Here is a 19665-nt window from a genome sequence, read left to right on the forward strand (position 1 = left end):
ATAGACATCCCTCTAATCATTTAAGTGATCACGTGATCCAAATCAACTAAACCATGTCCGATCATCACGTGAGATGGAGTAGTTTTCAATGGTGAACATCACTATGTTGATCATATCTACTATATGATTTGCGCTCGACCTTTCAGTCTCAGTGTTCCAAGGCCATATCTACATATACTAGGCTCGTCAAGTTTAACCCAAGTATTCTGCGTGTGCAAAACTGGCTTGCACCCATTATGTGAACGTAGAGATTATCACACCCGATCATCACGTGGTGTCTCAGCGCGACGAACTTTTGCAACAGTGCATACTTAGGGAGAACACTTGTACCTTGAAATTTAGTGAGAGATCATCTTATAATGCTACCGTCGAACTAAGCAAAATAAGATGCAAAAAGGATAAACATCACATGCAATCAATATAAGTGATATGATATGGCCATCATCATCTTGTGCCTTTGATCTCCATCTCCAAAGCACCGTCATGATCACCATCGTCACCGGCGCGACACCTTGATCTCCATCGTAGCATCGTTGTCATCTCGCCAACTATTGTTTCTATGACCATCGCTACCGCTTACTGATAAATTAAAAAACAATTATTGGGCGATTTCATTGCATACAATAAAGCGACAACCATATGGCTCCTTCCAGTTGCCGATAACTCTGTTACAAAACATGATCATCTCATACAATAAAATTTAGCATCATGTCTTGACCATATCACATCACAACATGCCCTGCAAAAACAAGTTAGACGTCCTCTACTTTGTAGTTGCAAGTTTTACGTGACTACTACGGCTGAGCAAGAACCGTTCTTACCTACGCATCAAAACCACAACGATTTTTCGTCAAGTATGTGTTGTTTTAACCTTCAACAAGGACCGGACGTAGCCACATTCGATTCAACTAAAGTTGGAGAAACTGACACCTGCCAGCCACCTATGAGCGAAGCACGTTGGTAGAACCAGTCTGGCGTAAGCGTACACGTAATGTCGGTCCGGGCTGCTTCATCCAACAATACCGCCGAATCAAAGTATGACATGCTGGTAAGCAGTATGACTATTATCGCCCACAACTCACTTGTGTTCTACTCGTGCATATAACATCTACGCATAAACATGGCTCTGATACCACTGTTGGAGAACGCAGTAATTTCAAAATTTTCCTATGCACACGCAAGATCATGGTGATGCATAGCAACGAGCGGGAGAGTGTTGTCCACGTACCCTCATAGATCGTAAGCGGATGCGTTATAACAACATGGTTGATGTAGTCGTACGTCTTCACGATCTGACCGATCCTAGTATGGAAAGTATGGCACCTCCGTGATCTGGACACGTTTGGCTCGGTGACGTCCCATGAACTCATGGTCCAGCACAGTGCCGAGGGAGAGCTTCGTCAGCGATGGCGTTATGACGGTTATGATGAAGCTACTGGCACAGGGCTTCGCCTAAGCACTGCAACGATATGACCGAGGTGGATTATGGTGGAGGGGGCAACGCACATGGCTAAGAGATCAATGATCAACTTGTGTGTCTATGGGGTGCCCCCCCCTCCGTATATAAAGGAGTGGAGGAGGGGGAGGGCCGGCCCTCCTATGGCGTGCCCCATGGGGAGTCCTACTCCCACCGGGAGTAGGATTCCCCCCTTCCCTAGTTGGACTAGGAGTGGAAGGAAGGGGGAGAGAGGGGGAAGGAAAGGGGGGGCCGGCCCCCCACCCAATTCAGATTGGGTTTGAGGGGGGCACGCCCCCTCCTATGCCTCCCTCTCTTCTCTCCCACTATGGCCCAAAAAGGCCCATATACCTCCCGGGGGGGTCCGGTAACCTCCCGGTACTCCGGTATATGCCCGAACTCACCCGGAACCATTCCAACGTCCAAATATAGTCATCCAATATATCGATCTTTATGTCTCGACCATTTTGAGACTCGTCGTCATGTCCGTGATCATATCTGGGACTCCGAACTACCTTCGATACATCAAAACACATAAACTCATAATAGTGATCGTCACCGAACGTTAAGCGTGCGGACCCTACGGGTTCGAGAAGTATGTAGACATGACCGAGACATGTCTCCGACCAATAACAAATAGTGGAACCTGGATGCTCATATTGGCTCCCACATATTCTACGAAGATCTTTATCGGTCAAACTGCATAACAACATACGTTGTTCCCTTTGTCATCGGTATGTTACTTGCCTAAGATTTGATCGTTGGTATCTCAATACCTAGTTCAATCTCGTTACCGGCAAGTCTCTTTACTCGTTCCATAATGCATCATCTCGTAACTAACTCATTAATCACATTACTTGCAAGGCTTATAGTGATGTACATTACCGAGAGGGCACAGAGATACCTCTCCGACAATCGAAGTGACAAATCCTAATCTCGATCTATGCCAACTCAACAAACACCATCGGAGACACCTGTAGAGCACCTTTATAATCACCCAGTTACATTGTGACGTTTGATAGCACACAAAGTGTTCCTCCGGTATTCGGGAGTTGCATAATATCATAGTCATAGGAACATGTATAAGTCATGAAGAAAGCAATAACAACATACTAAACGATCAAGTGCTAAGCTAACGGAATGGGTCAAGTCAATCTCATCATTCCCTAATGATGTGATCCCGTTTATCAAATGACAACTCATGTCTGTGGCTAGGAAACTTAACCATCTTTGATTAATGAGCTAGTCAAGTAGAGGCATACTAGTGACACTCTATTTGTGTATGTATTCACACATGTACTAAGTTTCCGGTTAATACAATTCTAGCCTGGATAATAAACATTTATCATGATATAAGTAAATATATAAATAACAACTTTATTATTGCCTCTAGGGCATATTTCCTTCAGCAACGATGCATGTGTGGCATGTCCGTTTCTATCACTGGGATTGAGCACTGCAAGATCGAACCCATTACAAAGCACTCTCTTCCCATGGCAAGATGAATCAATCTAGTTGGCCAAACCAAACCAATAAATCGGAGAAGAAATACGAGGCTATAATAATCATGCATAAAAGAGTTCAGAAAAAACTCAAATAATATTCATGGATAGATCTGATCATAAACTCACAATTCATCGAATCCCAACAAACACACCGTAAAAAGTCATTACATTGAATAGATCTCCAATAACACCGAGGAGCACATTGTATTGAAGATCAAATAGAGAGAAGAAGCCATCTAGCTACTAACTATGGACCCAGAGGTCCGTGGTAAACTACTCATGCATCATCGAAGGGCAGCAAGGATGATGTAGAGCCCCCTCCATGATCGAATCCCCTTCTGGCAGAGTGCCAAAAAAGGCCTCTAGATAGGATCTCATGGTTCTGGAACTTGCAGCAGCGAAAAAGTATTTCGTGGACTCCTCTCTCCTGATTTTTGAGAATTTATACAGGCGAAGTTAGGTCAAACGGAGCCATGTGGGCCCATAACCCACCAGGACGCACCTACCCCTTGGGCGCGTCCTGGTGCCTTGTGGGACCATGGCGCATCATCTGGTCTTCTCCCAAGGCTTCTAGTGTCTCTTTTGTCCAGAAAAAATCTCCAAAAAGTTTCATGGCATTTGGACTTCGTTTCGTACTGATATTCCTTGAAACCAAAAACAAGCAAAAAACAGCAACTGACACTGGGTAGTAAGTTAATAGGTTAGTCCCAAAAATGATATATAATTGCTTGAAAGTGTATATAGAACATTCAAGATTAATAATATAATAGCATGGAACAAAAAAATTATAGATATGTTGGAGACGTATCATAGTTCACCACAGACCTACGGGTTCATAGCTAGATGGCCTTTTCTCTCTCTTTGATCTTCAATACAATATTCTCCTTTATGTTCTTGGAGTTCTATTCAATGTAATCTTATTTTGCGGTGTGTTTGTTGGGATCTAATGAATTGTGGGTTTATAATCTGAGTATTTACGAATATCAATTGAGTCTTCTCTGACTCTTTTATGCATGATTATTATAGCTTTGTCTCTCCGATCTATCCATTTGGTTTGGCCAACTAGATTGATTTATCTTCAGTTGAGAGGTGCTCTGTAATGGGTTCAACCTTGCGGTGCTCTTCATCCTAGTGACAAAGTAGGTGACAAGATACGTATTTGTATTGTTGTCATTAAGGGCAAAATAATAGGGTTTCTTCATATTGATTGGGTTTACTTTGTCTACATCATGTCATCTTGCTTAAGGCGTTACTCTATTTTTTTATTTAATACCCTGGATGCATGTTGGATAGCTGTTGATTAGTGGAGTAATAGTAGTAGATGCAGCTAGGAGTCGGTCTACTTATCTCGGACATGATGCCTATAAACATGATCATTGCCTTGAATATCGTCATAACTATGCGCTTTTCTATCAATTGCCCAATAGTAATTTGTTCACCCAAATTATGCTACGTGTTGAAGAGAGAAGCCTCTAGTGAAAACTATGGTCCCCCGGGTCTACTTTTATCATATATAAAATCACGAAAATACCTTGCTGCAATTTTATTTATTTTCTTTTGTTTTGCAATTTACTTTATGTCGGTGTACAAAAGTATGGGTACTTCTGCACCCCTTACTAGTGCACGGGCAGTCGCAGCCACACCTGCAGCAGGGCTTGGTGAGGCAGAGGAAAGCAGAGTACAAAGACTACCAAGATAGATAGCCGAGGTGCAAGGAGTAGAGGTCGAGCTGGACCACCCCCGGCAAGGGCCTTGTTGGGGCGTCCTACACAACACCAGCGAGTCTATCACCCTTGGGGCTGAGAGCTCTGATACCATTGACAACTTTAAGACCAAGACTAGAGAGTGCATGCTCGATAGCATGTAGATCCTCGTAAAGATTGACAACCCACAAATCCACATGGGACCAGAAGACAAAGACCCTCGGCAAGACCCTTGTCGGGGATGACTCCAAGACCCTCGGCAAGCCTTGCCGGGGACGATCGCTGGGCCGCAGCCAGGCCCGTGCCCGACAAGGTTTCACCACCACTCCAGTATAATGACCAGCGTACCAAATAAGCAGATGCCTATGTGTCGGCATGCAGATATTCATGGAAGCTTACCATCGTGCCAACACAGTAGCTAGTTGGCCAGCGTGACACTACATGCCTCGTCGACCCGGACGCGTGTCAAAGCAAGGAGGAGCGGCGAAGGACGGGATGGCTTCTGTTGTCATCCCCAATAAAGCAAGAGGACACGTAGGCGACACATTAAATGCGTTTGTCCTACGTTGCCGAGCGATAAGCTCGTGCACTGTAGTTTGCCACCTCCTGTGTGCCACTATGGCAACCCCTTTTCGTATATAAGGAGGCCCAAGGCACACAGAGAGAGGATTCAGACTTTTGGACAAGGCACGCACCATAGCTAGTTCAAAAGCTCAAGAACACTCATATAACCAGACAAGCAGGACTAGGGTATTGCGCATCTTTGCGGCCAAACCTAGATAAAAATCCCCCGTGTGCTAACGGCTCGACCTGCTCTTAGTGCAGCTAATCCCCCGCCGAACGTAGAAGGGATCCTTAGTACAACCAAAAATAATATCATCAACATATATTTGGCACACAAATAATTCATCAGCATATGCTTTGGTGAAAAGAGTTGGGTCAAGTGAACCGGGTTTGAAGCCTTTCTTCATGAGGAATTCCTTCAATGTGTCATACCACGCCCGAGGTGCGTGCTTGAGGCCATAGAGGGCCTTGTTGAGTTTGTAGACGTGATCTAGAAATTTTGGAAACCTGGTGGTTGAGCAACATATACTTCTTCCTCAAGCTTACCATTGAGGAATGCACTTTTCACATCCATTTTATGTAAGATGATATTATGATGGTTAACGTAAGCAAGCAATATGCGAATAGCTTCAAGTCTAGCAACAGGTGCAAAAGTTTCATCAAAATCAATTCCTTCAACCTGTGTGTAGCCTTGAGCTACAAGACGAACCTTATTCCTCACCACAAGGCCATTTTCATCTTGTTTGTTGTGGTAGATCCATTTGGTACCAATGATGTTGTGCTTGCGTGGGTATGGTCACTTGACAAGCTCCCACACATTGTTGAGCTCGAATTGATGCAATTCATCTTGCATGGCTTGAATTCACTCAGATTCCATGAATGCTTCATCAACTTTGGTGGGCTCTGTGATAGAGACAAATGCAAAATGCCCACAAAAGTTAGACAAGTGTGAAGCTTTTGAGCGCGTGAGAGGACCTGTCGCTGATGATTTTCTCGATTTGCACTTTGTTTGCAATGCGAGAATGTCCAGGTTGACGACTTTGCTTAGGCCCAACAATTTCTTCAGGGCCATTTTCTTCAGCAGCACTAGCATGATTTTCTTCACGATCCGGAATGACTTCTTCAGCAGATTGCTCGGTAGGGATGATATCCTCAGTAGGTTTGATCTTGATAGATTCCTCAGGTGACATTTCATCTAGCACAGGAGGTAGGTGCTCTCTTTGCGAGGCATTAGTTTCATCAAACCGCACATCTACAATTTCAACAATCTTGTGATGATTGATGTTGAAGACTCTGTAGGTGTGCGAGTCCTTTCTGTAACCAAGCATAAAACCCTCATGTGCTTTCGGTGCAAATTTAGAGTGATGGTGAGGATCTCTAATCCAGCATTTAGCATCGAAGACTTTGAAATAACTTACATTGGGTTTCTTGTCAGTGAGGAGTTCATATGAGGTATTTTTGCAGAATTTGTGAAGATATACTCTGTTGATGATGTGGCATGCAATATCAATAGCTTCAAGCCAAAAACGTTGTGGTGTCTTTTATTCATCAAGCATAGTGCAAGCCATCTCAACAAGAGTTCGGTTCTTGCGCTCCATGACTCCATTCTACTGAGGAGTATAGGGGGAAGATAACTCGTGAGTAATACCAAGTATATCAAGATATTCATCGAGACAAGTGTTCTTGAACTTAGTTCCATTATCACTCCTGATATGCTTAATCTTCACACCGAAGTTCGTAGAAGCTCTTGAGGAAAATCGTCTGAAGACTTCCTGCACTTCATTTTTGTAAGTGATGATATGCACCCATGTATAACGAGAATAATCGTCAACAATGACAAAGCCATATAATGATGCAGAACTAGAGAACATGGCATAATGAGTAGGGCCAAAGAGATCCATATGAAGTAATTCAAAGGGACGAGAAGTAGTCATGATAGTCTTCGAGGGATGCTTGGCTCTAGTGATCTTTCCAGACTCACAAGCCCCACAAAGATGATCTTTGAAGAATTTGACACCCTCGATGACAATGACATGCTTCTTCTATGCGAGTGTATGCAAGTTCCTCATCCCAGCATGATCAAGTCGTCGATGCCATAACCAGCCTTCTGAAGCTTTTGCCAATAGACATGTGGCAGGCCATGGTCCTGCAGAGAAATCAAAAATATACAAGTCTCCTTTCCTAAAGCCTTCGAAGACTTTGGATTTGTCAGATTCCATTAGCACAATGCAATGATATTTGCCAAAGATAACAACCATATCAAGATCACAAAGCATTGAGACAGACATGAGGTTGAATCCTAAGGACTCGACAAGCATGACTTTGTCCATGTGTCTATCCTTTGAGATTGCAACCCTACATAGACCCAATACCTTGCTTTTGCCTTTGTTAACGTAGGTGATATGCTTCATATGAGATGGAGATAAATCAGTGTCCATCAATAAGTTCCTGTCACCGGTCATCTGATTTGTACATCCACTGTTGAGGACCCACTCAGTAGCTTTGGGTTGTTCATCCTGCAGATGAATTAGTACTACTTATGAACCCATATACTTCATCAGTGAAGAATATGATATCAATTTAATCAACAGTAACAGATATAGCAATACGAGGACGTGAGAAATGAGTGATTCATTTCTTCATGATTAGCTTGCGTCCATTCAAGCATATTCAAGTCTCCAGCAAATTTTTCAGATGGTTAAGCTCGTTTGGAGATCTGACCCTACATAAGAGATTAGTTTTTTTTCTTCACCACCCACAGCTGGAGGGGTGGCAAAGAGTTCATCATTCTTCGAGCTCCATAAGAAAAAAGATGGCATTGAAGCCAGTGCACTTCATTTCACAGAAGAGTGGTTAGGATAAGCATATGAATAAGCAAAGAAATTCTTCGAGGACTTATGACATAATGGTTTGAAGAATAATGCACATATTCATAGCCTTTAGACTTTCCCTGTGAAACAGAAGTGTTAGCACGATGATGTTCATATGGGGATTTTGATCCACATGAGGAATTTGATCCTGATGAAGAATTTGGTCCATATGAAGAGTTTGATCTGGGGTTCCTTTTCTTCATAGGTGGTGTCATGATGACATTCACCTCAAGATTTTCAAGGCACCTTTTGGGAACCCAGATTTTCTTCATATGGGGACCGTTCCTGCAGTTAGTTCCAACATATCGAGCAAATACTTCACCATTATGATTCTTGAACAGTTTATACTTGGAGTCAAATGACTCATCAGAGGAATATGAAGATTCACACGTAAAGCCAAATAAAGTGCAGGGATCTATGGAAGGTCCCTTCGCAGCAACCCATGAGGCTTTGGGGTACTGCTCAGGTTTCCAGTAGGTCCCATCAGCATTGAGTTTCCTCTCAAAGGCAATACCCTCTTTCCTAGGGTTCCTGTTCAAGATCTGCTTTTTGAGGACATCACAAAGAGTCTGATGCCCTTTGAGGCTTTTGTATATGCCTGTCATATACAATTCCTTCAACCCTGCATTATCGTCAGTGATACATGTGGTATCCTCAGATGAGGAATTTGTAACCACAGAGATAGTTGAAGAATTTGTAGCAATAGAAGCATTTGAACATTCAGGTGAAGAATTAGCATATTCACGCTCAATGCATTTCAGGCATGGTGGAATAAATTCTTCCTGAGCGGAACTAATCTGTTGAGCAAGCAATGAATCGTTTTCCTTCTGAAGATCTTCATAACTCACTTTTAACTTCTCAAGATCTTGCTTTCTCTGAAGAAATTCATAAGAAAGCTTCTCATGATCAGTTAAGAGAGTGTTATGATGATTTTGAAGGTTGTCAAACCGTGACTGAAGTCTCTGAAGATTATCAGTCAGATTCTTAGTGCGATTCAATTCCTCACCCAACAGGCCATCACTTTTGTCTAGTAGATTTTGAATTTTTTCCAAAGCCTTCTGTTGTTTAACAGCAATTTTAGCAAGTTTGGAATAACTATGCTTGAGATTGTCATTAGATTCATCCTTACTAGAGTCAGAGAGGGAATGTTTGAGTACCTTGGCACCTTTTGCCATGAAGCAATAGGTGGGAGCATAGTCATCAGCGCTCTTGTCAGCAGAGTTGGGGAGGTTATTTTCTTCAGCGTTGAAGATGGACTTGCTGATGTAAGCAGTAGCGAGGGCTAAGCTCGCCACATCAGAGTCTGACTCCTCAGATTCCTCCTCTTCCGCATTTTCCTGAGATTCAGCTTCAGAGTCCATTTCCTTGCCAATAAATGCCCGAGCCTTCTTGGAAATGCTCTTCTTGTGAGATGAAGACTTTGAAGATTTTGATGATGAGGACTTTGAAAATTTCTTCTTCTTCTTTGAGTCATCAGAATCGTCATCTTTGTATTTCTTCTTTGATTCCTTTTCCCACAGAGGACAATCAGACATATAGTGACCAGGTTTCTTGCATTTGTGGCAAGTTCTCTTTTTGTAGTCACGGGATGAGGAATCATCACTCCTTGAAGACTTTCCAAAGCGACCGCGGCGAGAGAACTTCTAGAATTTCTTCACGAGCATTGCGCTCCTGGCTCAGTTCTTCAGGGTCACCAAGGCTGCTACCAGAATCTTCACCTTCAGATTCAAAGACTGCCTTGGCCTTCAGTGCACGTGATCTTCCAATCCTCGGTCCATAGAGATCTCTCTTCTCAGCAAGCTGGAACTCATGAGTGTTTAGCCTCTCGAGGATATCAGCAGGGTCTAGTCACTTGTAATCGGCTCGCTCTTGAATCATCAGTGCAAGGGTATCGAATGAGGAATCAAGTGATCTCAATAATTTCTTCACCACCTCATGGACAGTGATGTCAGTGGTACCAAGTGCTTGAAGCTCATTTGAGATGTCAGTGAGGCGATTGAAGGTTTGCTGAACATTTTCATTGTCAAGTCTTTTGAAGCAGTTGAAGAGATTGCGAAGAACATCAACTCGGGAGTCACGTTGAGTGGAGACTCCTTCGTTGACCTTGGACAGCCTGTCCCAAATCAGCTTAGCAGTTTCCAAAGCACTCGCTCTGCCATACTGTCCTTTGCTCAGATGGCCACATATGATATTCTTTGCTTGAGAGTCGAGTTGCTTGAATCTCTTCACATCAGCAGCATTCACAGATGGAGTGACTGAGGGAACACCATTTTCCACAACATACCAGAGATCATTATCAATTGCCTCAAGATCCATGCGCATCTTGTTCTTCCAGTATGGGTAGTCCGTCCCATCAAAGGTAGACACCCAGCCGAGACCTTGATCATACCTGCAGTCGACATAACTAGAACTCCATGTGGTTAAACCAAAATCACATAGAACAAGGAAGTACCTTGCTCTGATACCAATTGAAAGTGCGTTAAGTCGATTAGAGGGGGTGAATAGGTGATTTTTACAAATTCGTTTCTGAGGAATTTCAGGGTGAGGAAATTCCTAAGTTACGAACAACAAGCAGCGGAATAAGTACTCAGGTATAAGCATAACAGAGAAATATCATAGTCACCATGATGAAATGAAAGACAAACACAGAGTATAGGAAGCGTAAACACAGGATGAGCAGGCTGAAAACAATGTGACTGAAGAAATTGGATTGAGGAAATAGAGGAAGTCTTTAGTCAAAGTCTTCAAACAGTAATGATCATGTTCATCAACACATGTATGAGGAAATGAAAGGGTTGAGGAAATAGAACCCGTTGGCTTGGTGAAGACAATGATTTGGTAGACCAGTTCCAACTGTTGTGACAGTTGTACGTCTGGTTGGAGCGGCTGAGTATTTAAACTCGAGGACACACAGTCCCGGACACACAATCCTCATCGTATTCTCCTTGAGCTAAGGTCACACAGACCTCGCCCAACACTCGTGGTAACTCTTCACAGGTGACTTCCAAACCTCCAAAGACTTGGTCACTCGGCGATCCACAATTCCTCTTGGATGCTCAAACCATGACGCCTAATCGTCTAGAGGATACACAATCCTCAAAGGTAACAAGCGTCGGTACAGGAACAATCTCTTCAGTGATGCTCAATCACTTTGGGTTTGTAGGTGTTTGGGTTTGGGTTTTGGGTTTTCCTCACTTGATGATTATCGTTCAAAGTCCTCGGAGGATGGGATGCTCTCAATGACAAGTGTCAGTTTCTCTCGGAGCAGTCAACCAACTAGTGGTTGTAGGGGGCGGGTATTTATAGTCTAGGGAGCAGCCCGACATGATAAGACATAAATGCCCTTCAATGATATGACCATTAGGTGGTAGGATATTTTGGACAGCTGGCGCGTGGCACATCAACGATCGGATTTGAGGTATCAAATTCCTCAGGGCTATCATGTTCCTCACTATGTAGGCAATCCACACTGGCGAATTCATAACTCCTCAGTCAGAACAAATTCTTCAGAGACTAGAAGATCTTCATCTCTGTCTCTGAAGAAATTGATTGAGCTGATATGAGATTTCCAATGTCTTCACTCGAAAGGATTGGGTAGGTGTAGGATTTTGAGAGGAGCATCACTTGGAAATCAGTTTCCTTAGTATTACCTCGACTCCCTTTAACAGTACAGTGTTTCCTATGACTCAAGAAAGAGAAAATGAAACTACGAAAACAAAAGTCTTCACGCTTCATAATCCTCGCATGAATATTCAAGTCTTCAAGGTCACACCAATTTCTTTACTTTCAAAATCTTCAGGAGAACCAAAGTCTTCAGCTGAAGACATACATTTTTAGGGGTCGACATTCACAGTAAATATCAAACTCCTCATCGACTTATAGAGCATGTGTACACTCACAAATATATTAGTCCCTTAACCTATAAGTCTTTAATACACCAAAATCACTAAGGGGCACTAGATGCACTTAAAATTGGCAACGTCCTCAACGTTGTATCTCTGTTGGGAACATTATGTGTGGAGACATGGATGGGTCCTTATTACCCCCCTCCGTCGTTCGCGCTGTCCTTTGTTGGTCCTCTGCGGCGCTATGTACGCTCGTTGTCGGTGTCTCCAAGACGGTATTTTCCTTAGATCGAAGAAAATCCCGCCTTCTGCTACTTCCTCTTAGGCGCTCAGAATGTATGATGCGTCGACAAGCGATGTTCTTTAGAAGGTAGTGGTTTTCGGAGGTGTCCGGCGTCGATCGAGACACGATGTGTGTGTCAGCTGAGGATAGGCTCTTCTATGTTGTAGCTTGCTTTGCGGTGTTGTGTATTTGTGGACTTGGTCGTGAGTGGTGCGGTGTGTACTACGCTCGTTGTTCGCAGCGAGTGATAGTTTTTTATAATTACAATTCTGCCTTCTATAAAGCTATGATACGCCTAAGCGTACTTAAAAAAATAAACATGAAAAATAAAAACGAGAGTGGTTATCTATAGTGCAGTAAGGCATGGCGGCAGCAGGCGTAGCAAGGGGATGCTCCACCGTGCAATTTCTCCATAGCCTATGTATAGCATAAAGTAATAATCCCTTCATTCATAAATATAAGTTTTTTTAGAGATTTCAATAAAAACTACATACAGATGTATATAGACATATTTTAAAGTATAGATTCACTTATTTTGCTCCGTATGTACTCCGCGTTGAAACGGGGCAGAAGATTAAGGGCCAAGCATTTATGCTTGTGCTGAAAGTATGGACAATTTTGGAATTAAAAGCCTACTCAAGAAAGTAAGCCGCGGAGAGGGAAAAAATACAGATACAGCAAGGAAAAAACAAAAACAAGGACGCGCTTATAAATGGAGAAGGGGGGAGACGGTAGCAGGTGCCGGTAAGTATGCAGTGAGGACAAAGCCACCCACCCACCAAGAGTCAGTCTCTCCCGGCCCTCCCGCCCTCCCTCCCCTCGTGCGGTAGCCTCCAAATCATCCAACGTCCAATCCACTTCCAACAAGATACCGCCACCATCCTCCGCCTGATCCGACCTCTCTTCCATCAGCGACAGCGACCTCGCAACCCCCGGCTCCATCGGGCGAGGGAATGGAGGAGGAGGGCGCGAAGAAGGCGGTGCTCTTCAGGCTGTTCGGCGTCGAGGTCCGCGGCGCCGAGGAGGAGGATGACGCGGAGCCCATGGAGCTCAAGAAGAGCACCAGCATGCCCAACCTCGCCTGCGCCTCCACCGACCCGATTCTCCTGCCCGGCGAGGCCAGCAACGACAAGGGCTACGCCTCCGACGACGGCGAGCTGGCGTCCACTCCGCAGCTCAAGCGCCGCCGCCGCAAGGCCCAGGAGCGGAAGAAAGGTAACACGATTGACCTCCATCTGGATCACGCACGGTTTCTTGGTTCTTCTAGCCTCTTGCCTTGTACAACCCGTAGCTCCACTGTTCCATCCATTCATGTGGTTTACAGATTCCTGCAATTATTGAGCTGTTTTTGGGCATAATCATCTGATCGCTTAACTAATAGTGATATGTGAGTGGAAAATTTGTCCTGGATCAAGGAATTAAGAAACGTACTTCAAGCTATCATGACCTTTATGTATCACCAAAGTGGAATGTTAGTAGTAGTTGAGCTGAATAACAATTTCATCAGTCGCTCCGTGTTGCTTCCTAGCAGTAGTCCTAGTACGATGAATCATGCCGCAAGTGGTTGATTGAGATTCTGGTTCAGGGATTCCGTGGACCGAGGAGGAGCACAGGAAGTTCCTGGAGGGTCTGAAGCAGCTGGGCAAGGGGGACTGGAGAGGCATCTCCAAGAACTTCGTCACCACCAGGACGGCCACGCAGGTGGCAAGCCACGCCCAGAAGTACTTCCTCCGGCAGACCAACCCCGGCAAGAAGAAGCGCCGGGCCAGCCTCTTCGACGTCGGCATCCCCGCTGGTCACAGCTACGACGATCAGGTACTCGGATCCAGTCCAATTCGCGCCAAGCACTCCAAACATCCATCGGATCGCGCAGCTAATGTATGCAGTCTACTGAATTTCAATTTGGTTTCAGCTGCCAAGTCCTCAGAGTGTTGGAACCAAGCTTGCTCCTGCTGAGAAGATACTCCACACCGACCGCGGCGACGTGCCGGTAAATTCCACTGAATTCCTGTTTCATTTCGTATCCTTCTACATCGAGTTTCCGTTTTGTCTGAACACTGACTGAATCTTGAACCTCGCCTCAGCTACCAAGTTATCCAGGAGACATCAGGGGCAACAACAACAACAACCACAACAACATGCAGATGCAGGTAAAGCCACCTTTACATCTGAGAACATGTTCTGATGTAACAACAGTGTGAGCAAAGCTTTACACCAACCGGGTCCTTTCTTCTGGCAGGCTGATGAGCTAACTGACCATGTGAAGAAGAGATCAAAGTTCCACAGCGGGACGTCGCTGGCCGCCATGGCTGCCTCCGGGCTGGAGCTGGCGATGTCTTCGTCTGCCAGCAGCATCCTGGAGCTCAGCATCGCGCCCCCTCGCTGCTACGGCGCGGTCGATGCCATCAAGGTGCTGTGATCGGTCCCCGGCTGCCGGGCCTGGCCTGGCCGAAGGGTTTGATCTGGGCCACCACCAGCTTAGCTTCATGTGGTGTCCCTGTTCTTGTTGCCGTGCTAACCTTCTTGCCCGTCGATTCGCGTAGTAGCTTTTTCAGCTAGTGTAAGGAGTAAAATACATAAGAATTGCTTGCTTTGGTACAAGTTGGTGAAGGGAAACCAGAGAGGATATGTAGTAGATTTGTTTGTAATGTATGGTTACCAAATTAATTAATGTTATCGGTGCCTTCATGGAGATATCACCAAGATATTGGAATTGGCGTTGGAAGGGCCCCCATGGCGGCATCGCGCTCATGAATTGAATCACGCAAGTTGGGTTGGTTTCTTGTTGCCATCTGAGGAGGCAGCGGTGACAGGAGAGGACGGCTTCTTTCTCTGCCTGTGTGGCTCTGAGCTTCAAATGGCTTCAATAATTGGGCTCTGCCTGCATTTTGCTCCTCATCGTCAGTCCATGGCACGGCAACATCAATCGGGCGTGCTACGAGCATGCTATATCCTCCTGTCTCCTGGCAGTTGTGATGCTAGCAGAGGGGAGTGGACAGAAGCAACCGGCGAAACCGTGCCTCATTCAGATTTTTCTTTTCCCTGTCGGATCATGTTGGCTGCACAAACCGTGCATAGCTGACATGTGCGCGGCGTGATTACATCATCTCCTCGCGACAATCACGATCGCAAAACCTCGTCCGTTCATTGGAAACGAAAGCCTTTCCACCCGGTTGACAGCCAAAGGAAACCGAGATGCCTACCCAGTCCACATTCGGCGACGGGCGAATTCCGCACGGAACGGCTCGATCCTCATAGGAATCGACAAGATTTTACGGCACTCGCACGCAAACCGGTTTGGAAGTGTGCGCATATGTGATATCACATCATGTGCATGCTCATAGTCCACATCTACAGCAGCGCCGGGGGGAAAGGATAGAAGGATGGCCGTGATGGAATCGCGGATAGGATGTGTGGATATCTCGATAGGGTGACGAGTGGCCCGAATTATTGACCTCCTTTGCTTTGCCAAGATGCACGCACGCACGCACGCACTCGTGGCTCCCAACTGAGCGAGCGCTGCTGCTGCTGTTGCTGTTGCCTGGCCTTTTCACGGTCGCGCTCCACCAGCGGCTGCCGGTGGGAGGTCGACGACAAGCTCGCAGCGAAAGGAGAGGAGAATAGGTAAACAAATGGCGGCAAGGATCATGAGATAGCACCGCTTTCTCGGGATTGGGGTGATATCATCTTTTGACAAGTAGAAAATGATAATGTCGAGTGTTGCACAAAGTCTCTAGTAGCATGTGCTACGGCTGGCTGTTAGTTTGTAGCCAATTTCTCTTCTCTCACCTTCCCTTTCTCCCTTCCAACCTAGTAAATATATAATATTTAAAGTCTTACCGCCTGTCTACGTCACCTTATTGTACTAGCTCTAATACTATCTAGCTAGCTAAAATTGTATCTTAGGGCATCTCCAACGCCAACCCTCAAACCGCCCGCAACCGTCCGGATCATGTGGTCTGGACGTGTTTTGCCATCCAACGCGGGTCTCTATCGGTCCATAGACTAGTCCAGACATGTTTTTCTCACAAATTGGAGATAAAGTGGGAGGGGGGAGGGACGTCCGGACCGCTGCCACGTCGCAACCGTAGCCCACCCAAAACCCTCCTTCCTCGCCCTACGCCAGCTGCCCGCATTGACGCCGGTCCAGAGCGAACGCGACCTCTCACTGGCGACATTGAAGCGGCGCACCGGCCGAAAGAGTGTCGCCCGCTGCACGCCCCGTTGAGCATGCCTCCTCGTCGCATTCAAACGGCTACAGACTGCCTGCCTACCTCCAATAAACTCGCGTGTGTGTGCCGAGAAACCTACTTCAGCCACACGTCCGTTCGCGAGCCGGCGGGGATTAAACCCAACGCCAGTTGGCTCCTCGCGTCCACCCGTTATTTGAACGAGGCCAGACGTCGGGTAAGAACCGCACCACACCTCAGCTTCCCATCTCCTCATTGTACCATATTCTCCATTCTCCATGGCATTCGACGAGCAAGAAGAGGAGTTCTCCGGCATAAAACCGGTTGGGTGGCGCGTCGAGCCCGCCGAATACGAGCCAGACAACTCGCTACTCCACCTCCCTCACTGCTCCAGACCGTTAGTACCATGGGCAAGGTCGCGGGAGGAGCAAGTGGCCGCTCCAAGAAGGCGCGTGGTTCATCAACTCGCCGCTCCAAGAAAGCTCGTGGAGGAGTAGTGAGTTGCTCCATGTCGATATGCGGGGGAGCACGACGACGTAGTCATTGTGATTATCGTGGACGAGGCAGTGTCGTACCACTCCTCCTGCGCCATGCGCCATCCATCGTCAACATTCATTGAACCGCGTTCTGCCAGCGGAGAAAGAAGCCAGCTTAACGGAGATCAACAAGGCGGCCAGCACGTCCGCAATTGCTGCCAGTGAGGAAAAGTAAACCATGGAGGTCGATGTTGGTTGGGTCCCACAAAGGCCACCATCGTCGCGTTAATGGCGTACACAGCCGGTGTCGCGCCCTCTTCACATGCCACCGTCGTCCCCCGCCCCCAAAACCGACCCCGGTCCATGCTTCATGGAGGCGGAGGCCACTACGATGAGCGGCGCAGCCGGACACGGGGAAGCGAAGGCTATTCTTCCTCTCTCGCTGAAGCATATATCCCTTGAGAGCATCCGATAGTCCGAGGAGCGGGCTGGCGGGAATGAGGAAGACATGTGAGTTGAGTGGGCATGGTTTTATTTCCCGGGGCTCATGGTCGCCGGAGATGGGAAACGGGCGTCGAGAATGTGTTGTAATTTGATAACGGGATCACATCATTAGGAGAATGATGTGATGGACAAGACCCACCCGTTACCTTAGCATAATGATCGTTCAGTTTATTGCTATTGCTTTCTTCATGTCAAATACTTATTCCTTTAACTATGAGATTATGTAACTCCGGGATACCGGAGGAATACCTTGTGTGCTATCAAACGTCACAACGTAATTGGGTGACCATAAAGATCCTCTACAGGTATCTCCAAAGGTGTTTGTTGAGTTAGCATAGATCGAGATTAGGATTTGTTCACTCCGAGTATCGGAGAGGTATCTCTGGGCCCTCTCGGTAATACACATCATAAGCTTGCAAGCAAATGACTAAAGAGTTATTCGCGAGGTGATGTATTACGGAACGAGTAAAGAGACTTGCCGGCAACGAAATTGAACTAGGTATGAAGATACTACGATCGAATCTCGGGCAAGTAACATACCGATAGACAAAGAGAGTTACGTATGTTTTCATAACGGTTTGGCCGATAAAGATCTTCGTAGATATAGGAGCCAATATGGGCATCCAGGTTCCGCTATTGGTTATTTACCGGAGAGGTGTCTCGGTCATGTCTACATAGTTCTCGAACCCGTAGGGTCCGCACGCTTAACGTTCGTTGACGATATAGTATTATATGAGTTATGTGATTTGGTGACCGAATGTTGTTCGGAGTTCCGGATGAGATCACGGACATGACGAGGAGTCTCGAAATGGTCGAGAGGTAAAGGTTGATATATAGGACGATGGTATTCAGACACCGAAAGTGTTTTGTGGGGTACCGAATACTTATCGGGTCACCGGAAGGGGTTTCGAGCACCCCCGGCAAAATATATGGGTCTTATGGGCCAAGAGAGGGAATGCACTAGCCAGAAGGGGCTGGTGCACCCCCATAGCAGGCCGGCCTAGGAGGAGAAGCAAAGAGGGGAAGGAAAGGAAAGTGTGGTTGCTCCTCCCTCCCTCCCACCTAGCACGAACTAGACAATTGCCTAGCCGTGTGCAGCGCCCCCCTCCACCGTTTACTCCTGTTGGATTTCGGGTTCCAGCAGACCCTTGAGGTTTGAACTCTGGGGTGCGCGCGAAGATCTCTCTCCTACCAACTCACGTCTCGAAGCCTCGCAAGGAATCTAGGCTAGGAAGAAGAACACACAGGGGACACAAGGTTTATACTGGTTCAGGCCACCATTGTGGTGTAATATCCTACTCCAGTGTGTGTGTGGTGGATTGCCTCAGGGGCTGATGATGAACAGTACACGGGGAGAACGGCCTCGCGAGAGGTGTTCTTGAGCTGGTGCGATGAACTACTTGGGTGAGTTCGGTCGCTTCTCCCCCTCTCTAGTCTACCCAAAAATCTCGATCCCCCTACTCTGTGGTGGCTAGCTCTATTTATAGAGGACCTGGGCCTCTTCCCAAATAATGAGCGAGAAAGGCGCCAACAATTGGTCATTTTGAAGGGGAACATCTAGTACACTTATCCTGAGTAAAGTTGGTCTTCGACTGCCAAAGACTCTGACGGTGACGCCGTCCTGGGCTCCACGGTGACCTCCATCCTACCGTTCTACTGGTCTTGGTCTTGTTGCACCGAAACGGTAGCCTTTGCCTGATGCCTTGGCCTGTGCTTGCCCCCTTTGCACCAAAGGGGAAACAAGGACTCTAAGTAGGCCGACGCCCGCCTGGCTTTAGTCGTTATGGCTTGCGTCACGGGCACCTCGTGAGGTACCCCACCTTGATCTCTCCGCCTCCTCGCGAGCCCGCCTGATGAGGCTGCTCCTGAGGAAGCTTCATGCCGTCCGCCCCGCGAGACTTGGCCCCTCGCGAGGGTCTTGAGCTTGAGCTGATGAAGCTGGGCTGCACTGGGCCTCCGCTTGAGCCATGCCGCAGGCCGCAGGCAGGCAAGTCTGGGAACCCCCGTTCCCAGAACTCCGACAGTAGCCCCCGGGCCCAAGGCGTGCCCGGACTTGGCTTAACAGAGAAGTGAAGGGGCAAGTGCGAAGCACCGCGGGCCCCAACAGCCTGCGGCCTTGGGCACCGCGTGGCGGTTGATTGGACGTGGGTGTCTCCGCTTCCCCACGACGCCTCATTACGTGCCCGGCTAGGCGGACCCGTGGTTGCACACAGCCATTCCCCTTTCGTCGTTCGCGCGCTCCCTGCCCTTCCTTCTTCCTCGAGCTCCA

At 46.8% G+C, this 19665-nt stretch overlaps 1 protein-coding gene and 1 pseudogene across 1 annotated transcript; both read left to right on the plus strand.

Annotated features, from left to right (window-relative positions):
• Positions 1-12966: 12966 nt before the first annotated feature.
• Positions 12967-14922, plus strand: LOC123128445 (transcription factor MYBS2). The gene is made up of 5 exons (XM_044548449.1): positions 12967-13441; positions 13812-14041; positions 14139-14216; positions 14311-14376; positions 14466-14922. The coding sequence occupies exons 1-5, from the start codon at positions 13180-13182 to the stop codon at positions 14643-14645; spliced, it is 816 nt and encodes a 271-aa protein (XP_044404384.1). The 5' UTR covers positions 12967-13179; the 3' UTR covers positions 14646-14922.
• Positions 14745-15304, plus strand: LOC123078787 (uncharacterized; annotated as a pseudogene).
• The last annotated feature ends 4361 nt before the right edge of the window (positions 15305-19665 follow it).

The sequence above is a fragment of the Triticum aestivum genome, chromosome 1B (genome assembly GCF_018294505.1).
Source record: "Triticum aestivum cultivar Chinese Spring chromosome 1B, IWGSC CS RefSeq v2.1, whole genome shotgun sequence".
NCBI lineage: Eukaryota > Viridiplantae > Streptophyta > Magnoliopsida > Poales > Poaceae > Triticum > Triticum aestivum.

Excerpts from the sequence above, each read along its gene's own strand:
- LOC123128445 (XM_044548449.1), top strand. The coding sequence starts at position 13,180 with ATGGAGGAGGAGGGCGCGAAGAAGGCGGTGCTCTTCAGGCTGTTCGGC. Across the intron at positions 14,217-14,310 it reads CCGACCGCGGCGACGTGCCG|CTACCAAGTTATCCAGGAGA; the intron begins GTAAATTCCACT and ends ACCTCGCCTCAG. Across the intron at positions 14,377-14,465 it reads ACAACAACATGCAGATGCAG|GCTGATGAGCTAACTGACCA; the intron begins GTAAAGCCACCT and ends TTCTTCTGGCAG.